At 59.5% G+C, this 15,404-nt stretch overlaps 4 protein-coding genes across 4 annotated transcripts; 3 read left to right on the top strand and 1 right to left on the bottom strand.

Moving 5' to 3' along the window:
• Nucleotides 1-929: 929 nt before the first annotated feature.
• On the top strand, nt 930-5,476 carry E0L32_003457 (uncharacterized protein; the record flags this gene model as incomplete). The annotated part of the gene is made up of 3 exons (XM_031137759.1): nt 930-1,104; nt 1,172-4,589; nt 4,669-5,476. The coding sequence occupies 3 exons, from the start codon at nt 930-932 to the stop codon at nt 5,474-5,476; spliced, it is 4,401 nt and encodes a 1,466-aa protein (XP_030998606.1).
• Nucleotides 5,477-5,876: 400 nt separating this feature from the next.
• E0L32_003456 (uncharacterized protein) lies at nt 5,877-7,159 on the bottom strand (the record flags this gene model as incomplete). Its single annotated transcript, XM_031137758.1, has 2 exons — nt 5,877-6,776; nt 6,869-7,159. 2 exons carry the CDS (start codon nt 7,157-7,159, stop codon nt 5,877-5,879), a joined length of 1,191 nt encoding a protein of 396 aa, XP_030998605.1.
• Nucleotides 7,160-8,395: 1,236 nt separating this feature from the next.
• Nucleotides 8,396-9,148, top strand: E0L32_003455 (uncharacterized protein; the record flags this gene model as incomplete). Its single annotated transcript, XM_031137757.1, has 1 exon — nt 8,396-9,148. The coding sequence occupies one exon, from the start codon at nt 8,396-8,398 to the stop codon at nt 9,146-9,148; it is 753 nt and encodes a 250-aa protein (XP_030998604.1).
• A 3,084-nt stretch (nt 9,149-12,232) lies between these two features.
• On the top strand, nt 12,233-12,679 carry E0L32_003454 (uncharacterized protein; the record flags this gene model as incomplete). The annotated part of the gene is made up of 1 exon (XM_031137756.1): nt 12,233-12,679. One exon carries the CDS (start codon nt 12,233-12,235, stop codon nt 12,677-12,679), a length of 447 nt encoding a protein of 148 aa, XP_030998603.1.
• Between the last annotated feature and the right edge of the window lie 2,725 nt (nt 12,680-15,404).

Below are 15,404 nucleotides of genomic sequence, written 5' to 3'. Positions count from 1 at the left end.
ATTTGCCAACCTCCTTTCGTTCAAGTGAGCCTGCTACATCTTATTGACAAGCATGAGTTCAGAGCAGCGACACTAGGCAGAAAAGCGAAAAGTCTGGTTTTTCATAATAGGGGTCGAGGAAAGACGGAGCTCAACTGAAATGAAACGGTCAACAAGTCCCCGTCAGTCTTCGTGTGGCTAGACTGCTGCTATTTATCGAGATTGATCCTAAGAAAGAACAAAATAATCGAATTTCTAAACCTCTCTTTCAGCGGCTCAGCTAGCTAGGTATCTCTGTGTAGAGGCATCAATCTCTTTCCTATATGTCCACTTCAAGGTGTGACTCCAGATTGGCCGAGAGTAGTAATTTTCCCCAACTGGCGGATGTGGAGGAGGGTTCGTTTTAGCGGGGACAGTAGTGCATCAAATGCGGTGGTGTCGCCGTGGGCGCGTCTTGTGCCGAGGCCAAAAGTCTCACCAGCCGAGAAGCGCAACAACTGGAAGTGAGCCAGCGCACACAAGAGCCCGAGCCAGACTGAGAATCGCAAATTGACCTGCGGAACCTCCCACGACTCTACCGAGGAGATCCATCATTCTCGCCGCAAGCAGAGGAGCACCGCATCCCCTGCATAGACAGACTCTTTCGCTGTTGTTCTGGGGCTTAAGGGCAGGGCATTGGTAAAGACATCCTCGCACGCATCTTCTGCTTCTGCTACCCCTCGTGACGCGGGCCTCGCCGAGAGCTCCAGCGCAAGCTCCTTTCGCATCGCAACTCCAACTATTGCCTTCCACATCGACTCTTCTACTCTGCAGACTGCCCAATCCGCCTAGCCAAATGGATTGAGACCATCGGCAGCTTGTATTTATTACCTAACAGCCTCTAAAGACGACCTGCTCGTTTCGACATCGCAAGCTTTGGTGCCCGGCTAGAGGACAGACCAGTCGCAGCCATGACTTCGCACAGTCTGGTCGACGTCCAACAGAGGAAGCGGAGGAGGAGGAGACGCAGAGAGGACAAGCCCGCCATCACCGCCAGGCTCGTCCTCGACGACCATGTGCGGGGTGACGTCGGCATCCTCTCTGACGACCTCTTTGCCGACCTCTTCCCTCATCTCAAGTCAGACGGTAAGCTCTCCCATCTTACAATCGCGTTGCCTCTCTAGCCACGGGCACTGATACTCGTCGCGGACAGAGGAGCAACCCGAAGACCAGACCCCAACCACTGCCGAGATCTACCACATCGCCGTCGCTCCCTGGCGCCCCGATGCGTCCCCCGCCAATGCCTCGTGGAGCATCGTCCCCGTCGCTCGGTCCTCCGCCCTCGCCCACTCCACCGCCCAGTTCTCCCCGTCCTCCCTGTCTCTGCAGAGCTTCGCCGAGACCCTCCAGCAAGTGGCTCCTTCAAAGCTGTCCAGCCATAGCCGCAGCGGCATCGAGATCCTCGTACTCGACGTCCTCGCCCTGTCCCTCGACACCGTGTTCGTGAGCTTGGAGGGCGAGTTGGCCAAGAGGCTCGAGGACGGCGAAGGCACCTTCTTCCGCGAGCACCCGTCCAGCGCGATCGCTTCCGGCAAAGGAAAGGGCACACCCGAGGAGCGGCTGACCAATGCGCTCCGCAACGCCCTGGGAACCCTCAAGGTGGTCCATACCGGCGACTTGTTCCCTCTGCCTCTGCCGCCGCACCCGGTCACCCATGTACCTCCGAACCCGGGCCGGGTCACGCTCTGCGAGCCCGTTGCGCAGGGAGTGTTGGCACCCCATACCAAGATCATCCTCTCCCGAGGGCGTCTGCACTCCCGACGGTCGAGGGACACCATCTCCATGAATTCCAGCCGGCAGCTCAACGGCGTGGCCGAGGATGACGAGGATACGGCCAACGACCAATTTTACTCGGCTGCTGAAGATCGTGTCAAGACCGAGACCGACATTCAGACGGACGATACCGACTCGATCACCGAGACCGAGACCGAGGAGCACTTGCTGTCCGACGACCCCGACGAGCTCTCCGACGACTCGATAGACGACATGATCTCCCTTCAGACGCCCACACTCCCTACCACCAATGCCAGTGGCGTCTCCACGATGCAGCCGGGTACGCCCATGACCCTCGGCGGTCGTGGCCGAAAGACAAACGGCATCAACACCCCGGGCTCCGTCTTCTCCAACTTCACCGCCACCACGGCGCGACCAGACCGCCCGAGAGGGCGCCTGTTCAAGGCACAAGGCCTGATGGAGCCGATACCGTCCGAGCTGCTCCATCCCAAGCCCACGGCGGTAGACGACGACGAGGCTCGCGTGTACGTGGATATCAGAGACCTGAACAGGATAGGCTGCTTTTCCGGAGACTGGGTGCGCCTCGAGACGGCCGAGGAACCCCCGCTCAATGGCTTCGGGCCCTTTGCGCTCGGCAGCTTCGGAGAGCCGGAGACGGAGGAGCCCCTGTGGCGCCCGGTGCGCGTCTTTGGCCTCCCCGAAGGCTATTCGCACCGGCCCATGACCCGGATCGCAAGCTCGAGACACGGGGGGAGGAAGCTGTCGTTCTTCGAGTCGCAGGTCCGGAGGCCGACGAGCCCCATCGCGTACTGCTCCCCCGTGCTCCTGGCGAACCTCGAAAGCACTCCGTACCTGCGCATCGCCCCGCTCAAGCGTGCCGGGTTCCACGGCAAGGGTCCGCAGGCGAAGCTCATCAGCGCCTCGCAGCCGCCCTTCGCCAAGGAGGTCATCGTGCAGCAGGTCAGGACGCCGCCCGCCGTCGAGAGGGATGTGCAGACCGCCGTCATGGCCGGCCTGAAGTGGCATTTCGAGAAGAAGCTGCGCATCGTCCGGAGGGGCGACCTGATAGCCATCCCCATCGACACCCAGCTCGGCAAGGCGCTGCACGAGGTGTCCGCCCTCGGCGAGAACGTCGCCGTCGACGACCTGGTCTCTCTGACTACTGCGGGACGTCCCAGCGGCGGGGGAAATGTCCGGTATGACGAGGTCGCGTGGTTCAAGATCAGTCACGTCCAGGCGCAGCGCCGGGAGGCTCCAGAAGGCGAAGAGGAGGAGGACATCTGGGGGTCGGCGGCGTGCGTCGAGATCTCCATGGCTCACCTCGAGCAGTCGGGCTCTGTCACGAGCCGGATACCGGGCATCAAGGAGAGCAATTGGCAGTATTACCTGGGGCTCAAGGCGCGGCCCAAGCAGTCCCCCGGCTCCGCGGCGGTGGCGACGTCCGAGCCTGAGCGACGGCCTGTCCCTCCCCTGCAGAGGCGGCTGCGCGAGCTCATGGCTGCCGCTACGAGCAAGCGAGCCATCCACCTCAAACTGCCCCCTGTCGCCATCCTGCTCGTCTCGACGCAGCGCAACATTGGCAAAGCGACTGTGGCCTCGGCCGCCTGTGCGGATATCGGCATCCACGCCTTCACCCTTGATGCCTACGACATTCTCAACGAGGCCGGCGCCGGCGGCAGCGACGTCAAGACGGAAGGCTTCCTCAAGGTCCGCGCCGAGCGGGCGATGAGCTGCGGGCCCGACAGCTGCGCCCTGCTCATCCGGCACATCGAGGCCTTGACGGCAGACCGCATGGTCTCGTCGTTGAAGGAGGTCCTCGCCGACGCCCGGGTCCTGATCGCCACCACTACCGAGGTCGACAAGGTCCCGGATGGCGTCCGGGGACTCTTCACCCACGAGATCGAGATGACCGCTCCCGACGAGGGCGAGCGAGAAGGCATTCTGCGCAGCATCGTCGACGACCGCGGCATCACTCTGGACCCCGAGATCGACCTCAGCACCGTGGCCCTCAAGACCGCCGCCCTCGTCGCCGGCGACCTGGTCGACGTCATCGACCGCGCCCTCGTAGCGCAGCGCTCGCGACTCGAGGCCCTCTCGAAGCGAGCCACGAGCGAGGACAACGCCTTCACCGTCCGCGACATCCAGGTCGCCGGCGGGCCGGCTGCCAACGGCCTCACCAAGGCCGACTTCGAGGTCGCCGTCGAGGCCGCGCGCAAGAACTTTGCCGACGCCATCGGCGCTCCCAAGATCCCCAACGTCACGTGGGACGACGTGGGCGGGCTCAACAACGTCAAGGAGGCCGTGACCGAGACGATCCAGCTGCCGCTCGAGCGGCCCGAGCTCTTCGCCAAGGGCATGAAGAAGCGCTCCGGCATACTCTTCTACGGACCCCCCGGCACGGGCAAGACGCTGCTGGCCAAGGCCATCGCGACCGAGTACAGCCTCAACTTCTTCAGCGTCAAGGGGCCCGAGCTGCTCAACATGTACATCGGCGAGTCCGAGGCCAACGTGCGGCGCGTCTTCCAGCGCGCGCGCGACGCGCGGCCCTGCGTCGTCTTCTTCGACGAGCTCGACTCGGTGGCGCCCAAGCGCGGCAACCAGGGCGACAGCGGCGGCGTCATGGACCGCATCGTGTCGCAGCTGCTGGCCGAGCTGGACGGCATGTCGGGCGGCGACGAGGACTCGGGCGGCGGCGTCTTCGTCATCGGCGCGACGAACCGGCCCGACCTGCTGGACCCGGCGCTGCTGCGGCCCGGACGCTTCGACAAGATGCTGTACCTGGGCGTGTCGGACACGCACGACAAGCAGCTCACTATCATGGAGGCGCTTACTCGAAAGTACGTATACTTACTTCCCTTTCTTGATATGCATTAGTCTAGGTTCAACCTTGCTAACGTTGTTGCCAAAAACAAATAGATTCACCCTCCACCCCTCCCTGTCCCTCCGCTCCGTCGCCGAGAAGCTGCCCTTTACCTACACGGGCGCCGACTTCTACGCCCTCTGCTCCGACGCCATGCTCAAGGCCGTCACGCGGCAGGCCACGGCCGTCGACGCCAAGATCAAGCAGCTCAACGCCGCCCGCCGGGAACAACACCAACATCACCACCACCACCACCACCAATTCGGACACGAGCAGCAGCACGTTTCTGTGCAGGAGATCTCGACGGCCTACTTCTTCGACCACTTCGCCACCGACAAGGACACGGCCGTCATGGTCACGGAGCGCGACTTTGTCGAGGCGCACGCCGAGCTCGTGCCCAGCGTCAGCGCGGGCGAGCTCGCGCACTACGAGAAGGTGCGCGCCACGTTTGAGGGCGGCAAGCAGCAGCAGCAGCAGCAGTCACAGCAGCAGCAGCAGCAGCAGCAGCACGCCGAGCCGGCGGCCGTGCCCATCCGGCCCAGGCCCGGGTCCCGCCCCGGCTCGTCCGCCTCGCGGCCCGGCTCGAGCTCCTCTTCTGCTGCGCGGCGGCCGTCGTCGAGGGGCGGCCACGCGATGGTGAGCGGCGCGAACAAGGGCAAGGGCAAGGCGGTGGCCGTGGCCGTGGCGAGTAGCCGGGCGGCCATGTCGAGCGACGAGGACGATGACGAGAGGGAGGGCGACTCGTTTGTCGGTGTCAATGGGAGGGCGGCGGCGGACAAGGACAAGGGCAAGGGCAAGGCCGTTGCTTCTTCGCCTGCGTTTAGGGAGAGCACTGCTAGTGATGACGAGGGGCTGTATGAGTGAGCTGGGTTCGGTGGCATGTGCAATGGTGTACAGTGGCATTCATATGTAGAACAGCCAGTTTGTATGTATATCGATAGAGTGTGTGTGTCATAAGAGGTTCTCGAACAGCCCTGGGTCTCTTCCGTCATGAGAAGATTCACTTGAGTGTGCGATATAACTTGGAAAATTTATCCATTTGCAATCAATCGTGCAGTCATCAGCATCGCCGTCGCCAATGCATCTAATAGTCTGTCGCTGGCCGTCGCCTTTCAAAACGACTCGCAATCACAGGTAGCGTGTGAGCTGGGATTCATCAGCCAAACCCCGACCTGTCCAGAGGTCCACTCATACAACCTCTCACAGTCCTTCCCTCGACGCACATGGCCGCCGTTCCCGTTTCGATAAACCCCGAGGATGCCCTCTACTTCTTCCCCGCCGTGGTATCTTTCTTCTTCTCGCCCTCTTTGTCCTCCTCCTCTTCCTCCTCATCACTATCCTCCTCCTCCTCTTCTTCCTCCTCCTCCTCCTCGGGCCTCTCCTCAATCGCCTGCGCCTTCTCGATGGCCTGGATCTCCTCCTCGGACACGGACGCGACCCGCGCGCCCTGGTACGTCGTGATGGGCGCGTCGACGTCGGTCGGCTTCCAGCTCGTCGACGTGGGGCTCTGCACCGTGTGCATCGCCGCGCCGCCCCGGCTGCGCGCCGAGGCGCCGTCCCGCCACGTGCCCGTCGTCGGGGACTGCAGGCCCGGCTCGGCGCTGCGGGTCGTCGACAGCGAGGCGGTCGAGACGTCGGCGGCGGCCGGGGGGATGCTGATGCTCTTTACCTGCTTCTTCTCCGGCGTCTTGGGGGCGCCCGCTGACGTCTCCTCCTCCTCTCCTCCGTCGTCCTTCTTGTCTGCCTTGTCCTTGTCCTTGTCCGCGGCGGAGTCGTCGTCTTTGCTCCCGCCCTTGCCGTAGACCTTATCCCGGAGGCTCTGGAGGTGGACCTGCTTGGCCCTGGCGGCGGCCTCCTCGGCGATGCTGCGGATGGGCATCGTCACCTTGGACACGGTGTCGGCGACGGCGGCGGCGGCCGACTTGGGTTGTTGGCCGGTCGAGGAGTCGGCAGTCGACTTGCTCGCGGGCGGCGGCGGCGGTGCGGGAGGTGCGGCGGCGGCGGCTGACGCGGCCGTCGCCGCCGGGATGGCCGGCTTCTTGACGGCCGGGGGAGGGGTCTTGGGCTTCTGGCTGATCGGGGGCTGGGTGAAGTCGTCGTAGTAGATGGTCACATGCTGCTTGAGCTCGCCGTACTCGTTCCAGTCCTCGATCTCGACGAGGTCCTGTATTGTTTGATCGGCCAGTTTAGCACACACATCGGACGCTGGAGGAGAAATAGAAAGAGAAAAGAGGAGGAAAGGTGGGGGGAACATACACCGAGGACCAGGCCCATCTGCACCAGGCCCGGCAGCTTGCGCAGGCGGCCGCCCTCGTCCTTGCCGGCGCGGCGGCCCCAGAGCATGCGGGCCTTCTCGTCGGTGGCGATGTCGATGGCCTTGAAGGGCACGCGGTTGGCGCGCAGGATGGTCTCGAGGCGCGAGGTGGCGGTGACGATGTGGGAGGAGCCGGCGGTGAGCGAGGTGTAGAGGTAGAGGGCCGGGTCGGTCGAGTAGGACGTCCCGGGTTTGGCGGCGGCGGCGGCGTCAGACGGCGGTGCTGCGGCCATGGTTTCCGGTGTGTGTTTCAAGAGGGCTGTGATGTCTGTGTGTGTGTGGGGTCCAGGGTCCTGTCCTAGGAGCTGCTCCTCTAACTTCTTCTCGTCTGGTGTAATAGGGATCAACTCTAGGGGTGCTGGGAAGGAAGTGAGGGCACAGAAAAAGAAAAAGAAGAAATGGTCGACGTTGGGAAAGGCGTGGATGTCAGGGCGGGATGATGGCTGTTCTTTGTTTCAGCCTGCCCAATGCAAGGAGGTCGAGAGTGGGATGTCAGGGGAGCTCCAAGGTCGAGAGCACAGGGACGGGACTTGGCCGGCACGATGATGGATGGAGCGCGGGGTCGGGAACGGATGTCATGTGGCCCAGTGCTGGCAGTTTGGAGGCTAAAGGCACCTAGCGTTTGGGGGTCGGGCTGGGTGGGTGGCGGGGCTTTCCATCGCTGGGGTTGCGTGGGAATGGGCGCCCAAGTCAACTGACGCCGACCTGGAAGATAAGGTTTGGGGCGCTAAAGCAACAGCCTGTGGTTGCATCGACCACTGCCACAGCCCGCCAGCCTCACCTGTCTCAGCTTTGCCGATCTCAAGCCCTCATTGCTCGGGCGTGTTGTTGCGAAGACACAGGTGATAAAAGGTCCATGTAGCTCTGCTGATGCCTATCACGTATTCGTAGGTTTACAATCAGGTAAATATGTAGCTATATGGTGTGACAGCTCTGTAGACAGCAAGGCGTGGCATATGCTCCTACCCACAGCTATCATCATGCTAGTCCAGCAGGAACATACAGAGGGCAGCTTGAATCTGCGGCTATTCTAGCATTCCGAACAAACATCTTCTGTTATAATTGAAGGCTCAAAGGCCTGGAAGCTCCTTGTCTTATGATGGCACTTGTGGAACGGCAATTGATGTCCGGTTTGCTTGACAACTTCGTCCAGCATCGCCAGTCATAAAGACCATGAAGAAAGGCTAAGGAAGGTAAACATGTGCAGGTCTCTTTCTTCGACTTCGGCTTGATTGCTCTTCAGAGAACACAGCAGCGAAGACGAAGTACCTCGCTCTTAGCCTGTCATAAGCATCAAGCCAGCTTTTTCAGTCATATCGACATTGCAGTATTTGCTTGCCTTGGAAGTGCTTGCACAAAGAGGTCCATAGAAGGAAGATATAAATCAACGGCACACCACACATGCCATGGTGTTATTATTCCTGCCGTCGGTTGTAGAGCAAGACACAGCACCATCATCAGTCATAGCCATGTGTCTGACGTTCTACTGCGACAAGGCGAAACCAGGCAAGAAGAACAAGCAGGTCCGCACTTGCAGGAAGCACAAGCAGTGCCATCGGCGCCACCATATCAACGGCGGCTGCCTTGACAGCGACGAGCCCGACCCTCCTCCTTCACCACTTCCGCCCTACCGGTACTACAACTACAGTTACGACCTGTCGTTCTACCCCGGGTACGGCAACTACGCCTACAACGACCTCCCCGCCGCCGGCCGCTTGCCGGCAGACTACTACTCGCAACCGCCCAGAGACTACTACTCGCAGCCGCCCAGAGATCCGTACCTGATGCACACGGCCCTGCCGCCACGAGACATGGCAAGCGACGACGGATTCGTGGACCACGTCTACTACCGGAATCCTCCACCACCTCCTCCTCCCGCAGGCCAAGACGCCGGTGCTAGTGCCGGCCCGAACCGGGCGCCCGCCTCGGGGGACCCGGGCGGCGCCGACGCCACCTACAGCAGGCTGCGCGAGGGCCTCGCCGGCGTATCTCGCCGGCAGGAGGAGCTGGAGGAGAAGATGGAGCGGGCGCGGCGCAGGGAGCGGGAGGCGGCGCGGCGCGAGGAGGCCGAGCGGATCCTGCAGTGCGAGGCCGCGCAGAGGGAAGGGTTCCTCTGGGGGCGGAACTATGAGAGGGAGGTCAACGGCGGCGGCGGCGGCGGCGGCGGTAGATATGGGGGATACGGCAGTTATGGAACTACGGGCTGGGCTCAGGGCTGGTAGAGAGGTGATGAAATGTGCTTCACGAGACGACGGGCCAGTCCGGAGACGGGACCTGACGGCTTGGAGGTGCCTGCCTTCCGGCGTCTGGGTCTTGGCAACGGCCGGTCCTTCGGGGTCCAGGGAGGTTACTTCGGCAGGGCAGGGTCTCCCCCGCCATTTCAGAGTGCTCATTTCAAAAAAGGACAAGAGACGTCGTCAGCGTTGGTCACTCCACTCGTACAAGAGTGTGCGTCTTGGTTGTCTGGCCGGTAATTGGCTGTGGGTCCCTGTTGATCACTTCAATCTCCGGCCTGTGGCCTGGGCAGGCCAGGATGTGGCCCCGACCAACGATGGCCCCGGACCAAATCCAAGACGACGGACTGATGAGAGTCATGGCTGGGCGGCCGGGTCCGGTCATTGCAGGACTGGGTGGCGCTGAGCGGCATGATGCATCGCGGAAGAGGAAGAAGAAAAGAAGGACTGCGGATTGATTGAGGAATGAGTACTGGTGAAACGGGGGACGAGAGAGGTTCGTTCAGCATGCGTGGGAAATTCGTGGACGCGGCACGGGCTGCTGCCGTTTGTTAGTGCTGCGACGGGACGGGGACGGGCCCTGCAAAGCACGAGATTCCCGGAAGGAAAGAAAAGATGGTTATTGAATGTCGTGCGACTGTGGTGCGTGTGCGGTGAAACAGAAGGATACGAGCAGATATTGTCGTGTTTCCTTTCGTGTTCTTTGGCTGTCGTTGAACGGTGAAATGTATCGACCCGAGAGAATGATATGAGTCTTGTTGTGCAGCGTCCGAGCTGATGATGCTGTGTGCTGCGAGACAGACGGCCAGCAAGTCATCTTCATTCGATCTAGCGCTTGCCCACCAATGGAGTGGAGAAGCGACCATCTTAATTAATGCGCTCGTGCTTGGATTCGTTGGGCTCTCCAGTCTCTCTCCAGCCTCTCGATCCAATCGCTGTCACCGATCCGGAACCCCAGGATTTACATGTCTGCCAGCTGATCCGATCGATACTCGAGGCCTTTTTGTGGCCCATCCCGGCTTCATCGTGATACTTGGTGCAGGGAAAGAGACAATATCATCTTGTCTTCCCATACCGCACGCACTCACTGAGCGCCTACGGAGTAGAGACACTTGGTAGGTATCGTGGCATGCGTCCAAGGGCCGGCCTCTGGCGCCGGTGCGCACGAACATGCCTCCAAGCATGCCTCGTGAGTGAACCACTCCAGCCAATCCAGCATACTACCTCGTACGCATCGTGACGCCAGTGCCGTCCCAACCGTAAACAGGGCAGCACAAATGGCCGAAAACGGACTTCGCAGACCAAACCACACCAGGTCAGGCTCCAAAGGGATGATGGGCGACAAGTGCCAGCGCACTACTCCCTACTCCGTACATTGTAGGTCTCCTGCCAAGAATCCACACGTGGTGACGCAAGTGAGGGATGCGATGGCAGGTATTCCCGTTTGACCTCCTGGCTCGGGAGCTCCCATTCACAAAACGAGTCGTACATTCGGAGTGGTCCCCTGACCTCCGGATACACAGGCCAGCACTCTGGCCACACATCGTTGTATCACTGAGGGACATACGTACGGACCATGCTCGCGCCATGTCCTTGTCCTCTGATGAGCGGCTGAATCCCTGTCCCCAGGCTTGCTTGCGTGCGTGTGCTCCAGTCCCCCTCGCCCCTCCTTGCGAAATCTCGCCCGTCCTGAGATTGATTAAACGTGATCTCGCCTCCCTGAAGATTTTTGAGCTCAATTTTTCTCGCCTCCGACAGAGATAAAGGACGACCCTTGCTCGCTGGCGGGATGGGCAAGGCTAGCCAACGGCGTTGGAGCAGGCCCTCGAAACCAGAGGCCAGCGTCTCATGGGCCTCTGGCTCAAGCCGAGCCCTCACTCCTTTCGATTTTTAGATGGGTGTGGGCTCTCTCGGCCCCGTGCCTGGCAGGCTCGCCCAATCAGGAGGGTGCGCTTCTGCAAGGAACCCGGCAAAATGGCGCTGGTTTGCTGTGTTCCTGAGGGCCAGGCCGGCGCTCTTGCTGGCCGCCCCACCACCCAAGAAGCTTGGCTTCTCTGCAGAAAATGGGCATCTCAGATTGATGAGAGCGAGAGAGAGAGACCAGGGTTGTCTCGCCCTCCTTTTCCTGTGAGAGTGGTCGTAGGTTGGTGGTGACTAGTCCGAGGGGTGGTGAGATGGATACTCCGTAGATGCGTGCGAGGCTACCTTGGAAATAGATTGGGTGCATGCGATGTGGTGGTCGGGTATTTGGGTCGTGTTTCCGTGTTTAGAGTCCGGATGGCCATCGCGCCTCTCTCGTGCGCTGCCTTACTGGCGATGTTCTCTTCTCCTGGGTGGATGAATTGATTTGAATTGTACTCCGTACCGTATGTGTGTGTGTGTGTCTCTGTTTGCGCAAGGACGTATCACCACATCAGCCATACCCCTGGCGTTTTAGTTGAGATCGGCGCTCGCGCTATGGCAGGTACCCGGCCTGCTAGGCTCTGGTTGGTGCCGTTTTGGGGCCCATCACGCCCATGTCTGGGGGATCCACCGCCCATCCTTTGGCCAAAATAGCCCCCCCGCCGCCGACCAGGTACGCACACACACGCGCCCACTCTCTGCTCTGCTCTCACCTGCTGTCGGTCTCCCGCTCTTGGAGGACCACCCACTGCCACTGCGGGAAAAGGAGAGCAAGCCACCCAAAAAGGCGCTCCTCTCCACCACACCTGCTCCCCTTTCCCTTCTCTTTTCCTTCCTCACGAGTCTCAACTTCGTGATAACGCTCTTTTTGCACCCGCCGGCATCTTTGCTCGGATTACACTCATTTTACAGTCTCAACGACGCACCACGCTCATTATCTTGTCGATTTCCTGCAAACAGCAAACAAAACCAGCTTTCAAAATCCCTTTTCTTGACGATACCTCGATCCGATCTTGTCTCGTTTTCAAACAGAAGCATCAAAACATCGCATCCCGCCGAATACCACCAACCAAGAAGGCTTTGAAAGTCAGGAAATTCGCAACATATCTCGTTGAAGGACAACTCTCCAAGCACACACACCCTACACTCGAAACCAAAGACACCGCAGAAATGCACGCCTCCAGCTTCCTCGCCATCCTGGCCACCGGCGCCTCCATGGTCGCCGCCCAGACCACTGCCGCCGCCGGCGAGGGCACCACCACCTCCACCTCGACCATGACGCAGACCATCACCATCACCTCGTGCAACCCGGCCGTCACCAACTGCCCCGGCCGCAACACGTCGACCAGCATCCCCGCGACGACCAACAGCACCACCTGGTACCCCATGTCCAACACCACCAGCTCCTGCGGCCCCACGGCCTACCCGAGCAACACCACCTTCTGGATCACCCCCTCCTCCACGCCCTCCAAGACGGCCGTCATCGTCCCGCCCCAGCCCACCACCGTCCCCACGGGCAAGACGACCGCGCCCCCGACCTCGGGCGCCGCCAACCTGTTCATGCAGAGCGGCCTGCTCCTCGGCATCGTCGGCGCTGGTGTCGCGCTCCTCGCATAGAGCTCCTGATCTTCCCCTCTCTCTGGGGGAGGAGACAGGACGCTCCATCGCCAACCCCCCTCCCCCGGTTTTCGCCTGCCCTTTGAGTCTTGCAAAGGGCGTGTGAGGACCGGCCATTCTGACTCGTTTCTGGGGAGGAGCCGCGCAATGATGAGAGACTACGTCCGGTTACGCGAATCCTCAAACATGTATCGGCACCCGTCCTCACAGCATCCAGCATCAAGCTTTTTTTTACATCCATCACGACGATTCACCCGCATCTCGCAACCACCTCTGTTCACGCAGCGACTATTCGTATTTCATTCTGTTTTATACCTTTCACTTCGCAACATACCATTTTTGTGCAGTACTGAGCGATATTTGGATACCCACTTCAGACATCGATCGTGCTACATCTATTTTACTACCTTTCTACCGGGGACGAGCAGCTAGTTTGGAGTTTAGGCAAGCATGTCGGAGCCCTACATTGGCTCTTTTTTTTCCAATGTAGGACCGGCAGAGATGGGTTAGGCGAAGGGAACAACAGCAGCGGCTGGACGCCGCAGCCCGGTGTGATATTGCTCTGGGTGAAGCGACGAGCCGCGTGCTGTATTGTTGGGCAAAAGTGGGAGGGAAGGGGAGTTGGGGAAAGGGTCTGATCCTGCTTCAAAAAGAGAACATCTTGTTGCATATACCTCTAATTTTTGAATCAAGGAAACGCTCTGGACATAGATCGAAGAAACTCCTTTTCTTGACCAACTTCAGACATTCGGCCGTGAACTATTTCTGCAATATGTGACTACTTGCCTGCTTGGTTACTCCCAGCTGGATGGATTCTACGAAACCCGAGCAAAAAACGTCATTTGGCGGAAGTGCTTGCATGAAGCGGCCCTATCACGACGCCTGTATTTGTTGCTTCATCTGCCTTACTTCGAAGCTGAGCTCAGCGCCCGCCCACCTCGCCTAAACTATCCAATTCTTTCCTCTGTCTCTGCTTCTGTTCTGTTTCTACGTGTGTGGCGTTCTCGCCGAGCAACGGGGATTTGTTTTGGAGGGGCCCCATCGTGTTTGGGTGTCCGATGCGAAGGCGCTGGAATGCGCCGCTGGAATGGGGGGCTCGACGTGTACTTCTGGCGATACCTGCGCATTCTTTTCCGGGCACAGTGCCCAGAAAACTCAAAAACTCCCAGGCCTGCGTGCGTGTGTGCCCTCTTTTCCTTTTTTCTTTTATACCGTGCGGTCGCGTCCAGGCCTCGGCAGAGAGAGAAAGAATGGCGGTTGTCCGTGAGACATGGCGCCCCGTTTCCGGGACGGGAGCAGAGATGGATGGATGGCGTCAGCGTCTGTACTTATGTTGAGTGCTTGCAGAACTATGTCTATCCCTGGGCGCCACGGCGTTCCTATGTAAGTGGTGATGAATATACATTCGAGGTTAAGTCGTGGCTTGGACGATCGCGTCCGCAGAGAGTGCTTGCACGGCGCGGCGCGTGTAAGTCGTGATGTGGCTTGCGGCTCCTCAACCCGTGGCGCAGGGGAGACTGGAGTCGTACATTTGATCGGAGATCGTTCTATGACAAGCTTTTCTCCCAGGATTCCAGGACTTACCGGACTTGCCTTGGATGCATGTGTCTAGACAAGTCGGCACAGGTGTGAGTTACGAGTGTGACGTAACTGAGGTTCAACGTAGCCAGCATCACCGTGGCTTCCAGATACACGATAGCACGTCTACGCAGCCAGTCATCTGTCTATGTGCCTTTTCAAATGGCCAAACTTATACTTGCATCGGTGTTCTTCTTGAAATCCATGAAATGAGGAGTCGTGTCGCTTCATCAAATGTAGCAAATTCATCTCTGCAACTCTCCCTCGCAGCCCGCTGGCATCCTCTATTTCGCCGGTTACGTCCATCAATGTGCCTTCTTTGTTTCAGGTAGGTTACCTTTTATGTTAATAACATTCTTAGGGACTTTTCCAAAAAAAATAATAAGGTACCTTGAAGCCAAACTCTTCAACAATCTAAAAGGTGAGTCAGGGTCTGTTCCTTATTGCTTCATTCTCGACGTGTTGGTAACTCTCTTCCGCATGACGCCCACTGGGCCCTTGGTTCTTTGCTCATGCAGCATTGAAGGTTGCTCCTCGCGAACACGCACGGAGCCGAGATCCGCTGGTGGCCACATGCACGCCGTGCGCACACAGTCCAGCTGTCAGCCGGATATATCACGCACAGTTGCTCACGGTCACTTCATACAGGTATTGTCAATGGCCCGTGGGTTATCTCCGGGAAAGACAGTGATTATTTGCAGGGAGCCCTGCTTATGGAAAGCTGTAAAGACAGATGCTGATCCCTCTCATCACTCCTAAAAGCCATCCCCCATACCTGCATTCACCCGACACTTGCCTCCCCAACCCATACACTTTGCCATTGACAATAGGCAAGCCGTCCAAATGGTACATTCCTGTCTTGTCTTCGTTCCGGCAAGAGATTTGTATTGATCCTTCCGAGTGCGACTGGACCACAGTTGATACCCTTGTCGCACGACTCTCCAGCGTAGCTCTCAAGAACATTTCTTAGCTTGGCAATCTGGACAGAGACCATCTGGAGCGTCGGACCGTGCTTTTTTGTCACACCCATGTGTCCATTTATGTGCGCAGGGGCCGTCCGCCATTTCAGACAGTGGTGCGTAAACTGTGAGGCCGAGAGTATGGTGCCTGTTGCGTCGACCCCTGTAGGCTCTGGCTCCTAGCCCTG

Source organism: Thyridium curvatum, assembly GCF_004353045.1.
Source record: "Thyridium curvatum strain D216 chromosome Unknown NODE_15_length_556224_cov_80.126021, whole genome shotgun sequence".
In the NCBI taxonomy this organism is placed as follows: domain Eukaryota; kingdom Fungi; phylum Ascomycota; class Sordariomycetes; order Thyridiales; family Thyridiaceae; genus Thyridium; species Thyridium curvatum.
Note: the sequence above shows the minus strand (reverse complement) of the source record. Positions and strands in the feature narration are given on the sequence as shown.